General features: G+C 55.6%; 1 protein-coding gene across 1 annotated transcript; it reads left to right on the forward strand.

Moving 5' to 3' along the window:
- Positions 1-17: 17 nt before the first annotated feature.
- On the forward strand, positions 18-7,394 carry LOC116863358 (forkhead box protein O4). The gene is made up of 3 exons (XM_032850824.1): positions 18-961; positions 4,512-5,571; positions 5,898-7,394. Exons 1-3 carry the CDS (start codon positions 500-502, stop codon positions 5,903-5,905), a joined length of 1,530 nt encoding a protein of 509 aa, XP_032706715.1. The 5' UTR covers positions 18-499; the 3' UTR covers positions 5,906-7,394.
- The last annotated feature ends 49 nt before the right edge of the window (positions 7,395-7,443 follow it).

Here is a 7,443-nt window from a genome sequence, read left to right on the forward strand (position 1 = left end):
AAGAGGCGGGGGGAGGGGCAGCTAGGGGAGGGGCGAGTGACGCGGGGGAGCGGGGCGTTGGGGAGGGCAGTGATCCGGGTGGAGGAAATTTGGGAGGAGTGTCCGGGGGGCAGCAACTTAAAAGGGGGAGGGAACTGCGGCTTAGGAGACGTTCGGTGATGGGAGCGCAATGTATGAGGGGATACGGTGCCTCAGGTTTAAAAGAGCAGGAAGCTGAGAGGTTGGAGAAAAAGTGTCTTCGCTAGGCGGAGGTTACAGGTGGTGCCTCGGAAAGAGCTCCGAGGCTGTCCGCTTGTAGTCGAGAAGACGATCGGAGAACTGTGTGGAAGGGACAGCTTGGGGGCTAGCGTCCTGGGGCGAGGGGGGGAAGTTCGCGACTTTCTGAGGACTGGCAGGAATGTGCCTCCTGGCCCTCGGTGCTTCCCCCCTGGGGGGAGGCATCGCGAGGGACGGTGGCAGACTCCTCTGAACGCTGAGCGGCGGAGGTCCAACTCCACGTATGGATCCAAGGAATGAGAATTCAGCCACAGAGGCTGCCGCGATTATAGACCTCGATCCCGACTTCGAACCCCAGAGCCGTCCTCGCTCCTGCACCTGGCCCCTTCCCCGACCGGAGATCCCTACTGAGACAGCTGAGCCGCCTGAGCCGCCCGAGGTGGAGCCAGGTCTGGGAGACAAGGTACTCACGGAGGGGCACTCAGAGCCGACCCTGTTGCCCTCCCAGCTCCCAGAGCCGGCAGGGGGCCCCCAGCCCGGGATCCTGGGGGCTGTAACAGGTCCTCGGAAGGGAGGCTCCCGCCGGAATGCCTGGGGAAATCAGTCATATGCAGAACTCATCAGCCAGGCCATTGAAAGCGCCCCCGAGAAGCGACTGACACTCGCCCAGATCTATGAGTGGATGGTCCGCACTGTGCCCTACTTCAAGGACAAGGGTGACAGCAACAGCTCCGCAGGATGGAAGGTAACTATGACCCCCTTACCTCGGTCCCAATACCTAATCTGCCCCTGGGCCCCCTAGCCTCCTTACTGCCATTCTGGGGCCCCTTTTATGACCCCACCCCAGGGAGCCACCTTCAAATCCTCAATTACACAAACATTTACTTAGGACATAGTATATGCCGCTGCTCAGGGCTTGATGCTGGAGGATCGCAGATGAATAAGACACTGTCCTGGCCTTGGAGAAAATTGAATTCTCTGCTCGCTGCTCAACACTTCCAGCACTTTGGCTTGAGCTGCCCCAGACACTTATTCCCACAGAGAAGTCTTTATCCTATGTACAGCAGGAACTGTGTGGATTCCCCACATGAACCTAGCCTTCCCTCCTCCCCCACCTCCCACCCCAACACCTTTTCTCCCATTCCTGTGGGATTACCTGGATTCCCCGATTGCCTCTCAATACCTCAGGGTAGAGATACTGTTGTAGAGTGCCTCTACCCAAGAAGAGGGGGTTGAGTGGCCTAGGTGAAAAAGGTGATACTCATGAGGTAAAGTGGCTGCTCTTACAGACCAGGAGGGAATAAAAAAGGGCCATGAGCGGCTACCTGCCTTGGTTTACCCCATAGTGCTAGGAAACTCTCCCTAGTAAGGGGCTATCTAAGTCTGGGGTGGCGGGGGCGGGAGGGAGATTTTTCATTTACCGTTGAGGAATAATAGTTATGAAAAAAAAAGATAGGGTCCTGACCTGAGAGCACAAGGTTGGGCGTTCGCTTGACCTTCCACAAAGAAACTGTGAGGAAAGATCTTGCTAGATGCTCTGAAAACTTGTCCGGAGGAATATGGGACTCTTAATCATGAAATGGGGAGCTTTGGCCCCTTGGCATCTTGCACCCCCATATGTGGTGAGATCAGCGTACAAGGAAGTAGAGAAGGTTGAATGAGCAGAGGGTCTTCCCCTAGGTATAGGAGATCGAGGGATCAGATCTGCACTATCCCTAGGAAATGGGCTGGACACAAAACAGGACAGCTGAGACCCTTGGCACTATTTCTGGGTAGACTGCCACGCCACAGTCTCAGCTCCTAAAGAGCTCCCCTCCTTGGACCCAGCCTACACAGCTGTTTTTTCTTTTCCCTTAGGTTCATTTTCCCGGGTAGAAGAAATAATCATGAGTTGTTAGTTATGCTGTGGGAGTGTAGTCCTTCCTTATAACGTTCACTGATTGGCGGATTTTTAGTTTACAAAGTAGTTTTTACGGTTTTTTTTGTTTGTTTTATTAATCTTCACAGCAGTTCTGAGATTCCACATTTTACATATGGGGAAACTAAGGTATAGAAAGGTCAGGAAACTTGCCCGATATCAGTAGAGCAAGGACCTGAACTCAGGTCTAACTAGAAATCATAGCGTCTTTCTGCTAGTCCGTGAGGCCCAAATTCTCTTCATTGGAATAATGGCAAAGCCAAATCAGGCTGAGGTTGGGGCCTCCCAGCCTCTGACCCCCCCCCCACCACCTCCCCACCCCAAGGGGTAAGCCTCAGGGCCTGAACTGGCTCCTCTGGTGATGTGCCAAGATTACTCCAAGCCCACCAGGGGGTGGCCCTCACTTAGAACAAGAAAGCTTTGTTTAGGTGGCTTGGGGGAACAATTAGGAGTCACCCCCCTCAACCCCACTTCCAACAGGTAAGAATTCTAGGCTTCTAGGGAGCTGACCTCTCCAGGTAGGAGGATGTACTGTGGACTAGTTCTGAGGTCTAAAGAAGAGGGGTTAAACAAATGGGTCTCATGGGTACCGAGTGTAGAGAGAGGAATGGATCTTCTCAATAGAGCCACAGCTGAAGGACGAAAAGGGGGGAGGTCCCAGTGCCAGAAGTCACGGGGGGTGCTCGGTTACTGAGGCTGGACGGTTAATGTCTAGATGGACAAGTGTCTGTTCCTTCAAGGAACGAGGAGTACCAGTGCAGCCGAGGTAGTAGCCGTTCCTGAAGTGTCCCAGAGAGACAAGGAGTTCTTTGGCTACAGAACTCTGGAACATGAAGCTACTTCAGCATCTCTCCCCAGGCAGAGGGTCTCCTTATCTGGAGCACCAGTCAGAGCCTCAGCCTCTAGTAGCTCCAAGCCCTTCTGGGCTCCTCCCAAGTTTCTAAACACCAAAGAGCTCCATGTGGGAGGTCAAATGCCCCTAAGGTTGGAGATCTTAAGCAAAAATTCCTGAGGAGAAGTAGGGGAAAGGAGGTGGGACAGAGAAGGAAGGTTGGGGGGGGGGCACAAAAGGATGGTGTAACTAGCCTGGGGCAACCAGTAGAAAGAAGCTGCTCTGGGGGCTCAAGAAGCTGCCAATCTCGGCTCCCTGGGCCCCTGGGAAAAAAAAAAAACTTTATCTCTAGCAGAATATCAGCAGTGAGGGAGGAAGGGAGAACAGAGGGGAGGAAAGGAGGGAGGGAGAAGGTGCTTCCAATACCCAAGGTGCTCCAAAGCTGATAGAGCCTTAAGGGGAGGCTCACTATTGTCACCCAAGGGCCACCCTCCAATAAGGCAACAAGGTGCTGATTATGTGCTGGGAACCTGGCACTCCGAGCACACGCTGTTGAGGGCTGCCGGACTGGACAACATGATCTGTGCCGCTGGCGCATATACTCCATGAGACTAATTATGTGAAATTGAAAATAATACAATATAGGTTGGGTAAGGTTGTGGGGAACAGATTAAAAATACCATGTGAGAGATTTGGCTGCAGAAGCCAAGCAACCACTTAACAGAAGAGAGGGGACTTATATTTGGCCTGAAGGAACGAGCAGAATTTACAGAAGGGAGATCCTTCCTGGGACGAGGAGGGAGGGAGAAGGGAACGTGCCTTGCCTGGCCTGAATGTAGTTGAGCCCATCTGCCCAAGGACTGGGAGGAATGAGAAAAAAAAAGGGGGGGGGGAGGATCTTCAAATCCTATGGAGAGCTGGGGCTCAAATGCCCCATGGGAAGTAGAGCGACCGCTCCCCTGGGGTTCCAGCCCGTCAGCCTATTCAGAGAACTGGCTCAAGATGGCTGGAGACAGGGTGGGTCAGTCTTGGGCTGGTGTTAGGCCACTGTCCCGGAACTCCAAATGAGCCTACACTCAAGGAAAGAGGTTGTAGCCGTGGAGTTCTTTCCCATCTAATCCCAGTTCTTGCGGAATCAGGAGCATGTCTCCCCAGTAAATGCCCACCAGTGCCAGACAGCTCCCCCAGAGACCTGGGAGGAATGCAGTGCTGTGAGCTTTTCCAGAGCGGGCCCAGTGCCCTCAGCAGTAGGTTGTTAACTCAGCTTGTCTCCTGGGCCCTTGTGCAGCGAAGTCCGGAGCAGCAAAGGCCGAACATCTTGTCTTTGGGTGGGAACTGTGTATGGTCTCCCAGCCCCCCCTCATTCCCCCACCCCCATCCCTACCTTTGCTTGCTTCCACCCCCCCCCTTGCCGCGGGGTTGATAGCTCTGGGTTTCCAGGAATGCCCCTGCTCTGTCCCAGCGTGCTTTGAGGCGGAGCCGCTGGCCACTGGCCTCCCTGCACGTACCTCATGCCCCCTTTCCCACTGCCTCTGCCCCCTCCAGAACTCCATCCGCCACAACCTGTCCCTGCACAGCAAGTTCATCAAGGTTCACAATGAGGCTACTGGCAAGAGCTCCTGGTGGATGCTGAATCCTGAAGGAGGCAAGAGCGGCAAGGCTCCCCGCCGCCGGGCAGCCTCCATGGATAGCAGCAGCAAGCTGCTTCGGGGCCGCAGCAAGGCCCCCAAGAAGAAACCTGCCGTGCTGCCAGCTCCACCTGAAGGTGCCACTCCAACAAGCCCGGTCGGCCACTTCGCCAAGTGGTCAGGGAGCCCTTGCTCGCGAAACCGTGAAGAAGCCGACGTGTGGACCACCTTCCGTCCACGAAGCAGTTCCAACGCCAGCACCGTCAGCACTCGGCACTCCCCCATGAGGCCAGAGTCCGAGGTGCTTGCGGAGGGGGAGATGCCAGCCTCAGTTAGCAGCTATGCCGGAGGTGTCCCTCCCACCCTAAATGAAGATCTCGAGCTGTTAGATGGGCTCAATCTCACATCGTCCCATTCCCTGCTCTCTCGGAGTAGTCTCTCTGGCTTCTCTTTGCAGCATCCTGGGGGGACGGGGCCCTTGCACACCTACAGCACCTCCCTCTTCAGCCCAGCAGAGGGGCCCCTGGCAGCTGGAGAAGGGTGCTTCGCAAGCTCCCAGTCTCTGGAGGCCCTGCTCACCTCCGATACACCACCACCCCCCTCTGATGTGCTCATGACCCAGGTAGACCCCATTCTGTCCCAGGCTCCGACACTTCTGCTTCTGGGGGGGCTGCCTTCCTCCAGCAAGCTAGCCACGGGAGTCGGCCTCTGTCCCAAGCCACTAGAGGCCCCGGGCCCCAGTGGTCTGGTTCCCACCCTGTCTATGATAGCACCACCTTCAGTCATGGCAGGGGCTCCCATCCCCAAACCGCTGGGGGCTCCTGTGCTCACACCCAGTACTGAAGCTGCAGGCCAAGATCGAATGCCTCAGGATCTAGATCTTGACATGTATATGGAGAACCTGGAGTGCGACATGGATAACATCATCAGCGACCTCATGGATGGGGGCGAGGGACTGGACTTCAACTTCGAGCCAGGTAGGACACCTCTTCGTCCACAGTAGCATCTCATGGGCTACAGCCACTCCTAGGTGCCCAGCTTGTGCCATGATCTAAGCCAGAGGGGGCCTTAGGACAGGTTGGTGGGGGTGGGGTGGCGGGAGCCCCTGGGGAATGGGAGGGAGGGTGTCCTATGAGAGGGGGCACCCCTCAGCAGTGCCCACCCCTAGCAGCAGCGCAGGAGAGATGGGGGAAGGGCTGTCTCTTTGTTTTTTTTTTTTGGGGGGGGGGTGGACCTTAATGGTGGAGAGTTGTCATGCCCCAGATGACCCTCTTACCTTGTCTCCCATCTCTCCTTCCCACAGATCCCTGAGCCATGGCTGGAAGCTTTGTCCTCCCCTGCTTCGGTGGTGGGGCCAGGCGTGCCTCTTTAGCCACTCTTTACCCTTGACCCCTCCCTGGGAATTCGGGACCCTGCTTTAGAGCTAGGGTGGGGTCTGCTCCCTTGGGTGTTGAGGAAATTACAAAGATAAACCTGCCCCATATGGGAACTATGGAGGGAGGGAGGGAAGGGGGTGGGGGAAAGGGAAAGGGTTTCTTCTCACTGTGCCAATTAGGGGGTGAGGCCCCCTCTTGGGAGCCATCCTTGGCTCCCTCCATTCCCACCCCGCTAGGTTTTACATCAGGGGTGGGCAATGCTGTTGGAAATGTGAAGTCACCAGTGGCCTTACCCCTGCCTTTGGGAGCAGGATCTTTTGTAGTCTTATCTGAGCTGGTCCAGGCTGGCTTAAGCCTGGGATTTTTATTCAGTGGCCCCCTAGGCCAGTGGGGTGGGGTGGGTAGGGTGGGTTAGTAGGGACCTGGAAGGGCCAAGGTTTGAGCACCGGAGGGGCTCACTGGGCCAAATCACCCTTGGAAGGCTGCAGATAACAGAAAGGCTTTTTGTAAACTTTTAAAGACATATAAACACAAATATAGAGGTTTTTAACAGTGGCAAGGTGCTAGTGATGGGAAGAATGCTTTTTTTTTCTTTCTGAAGGCTTTGTCATAGTGACACGATGCAAACACTACAGACATTACTTGGGGAAACACAGGAAGTGGCGGGGGGAGAGCTCCAGGCTGCCACAGAGCAGAGGGGCAGGGGTGCAGCAGTGGACAGCAGTACCCATCGAGGGGAAAGTTCTGGGAGATGCTCAGAACAAGGTCTGCGTGTACCTGGCTTAGAGATTCCCTGTGGAAAAGGCTAAGCCAGGCCCCCTTGTTCAACTTGTGTCTGGGAGTGTGTGGTGTTGGGGGCGCAGTCATACTCCAGCATGACCCACTGCTGATTAGCCCTATGGTGGGAGAGTGCATGGAAGGCCTGGAATTAGTTTGTGGCCTGGAAAGGGGTGGGAGGGGTGGGGGAGAAGAGGAGGGAAGGATTTAGGGTGGTAAAGTTAGGCACAGAGACCTCCCTGTTCCAGGCCCCTGACAGCTGTCCCTGCCCTTCTTCCCCTTGCCTGACTACAGGGGTTATGTGGAAGTGTGTGCGGTGGCAGGCAGGGGTGGGGGGTGGAACAGGGAATGGGGAGCTGGGGAGCTTGGCTGAGGGTCTGGGAAATGAGCAGGGATGGAGGGGAATGTGGATCAGGTTTACTAGCACCTGCCAGGGTGGCCATCTGGGCCTCCTTCTCCACCCCAGCCCCCAAAGCAGCCCCTCCCCCAGTCCCCTTTGCATTGTCCCCTCCCCCACCCCTGCTGTGGGTTCCCATCATTTCCTGTGTCAGCGCCTGGCCTACCCAGATTGTATCATGTGCTAGATTGGAGTGGGGAAGTGTGTCAAATCAATAAATGAATAAATTCAATAAATGCCTATAACCAGCTCTGGTTTCTGCTGCCTTGGTGCTCCCCTCGGATAAGGGGGAGGGTGGG

Source organism: Lontra canadensis, unplaced genomic scaffold (assembly GCF_010015895.1).
Source record: "Lontra canadensis isolate GAN:19392208 unplaced genomic scaffold, GSC_riverotter_1.0 scaffold970, whole genome shotgun sequence".
In the NCBI taxonomy this organism is placed as follows: Eukaryota; Metazoa; Chordata; class Mammalia; order Carnivora; family Mustelidae; genus Lontra; species Lontra canadensis.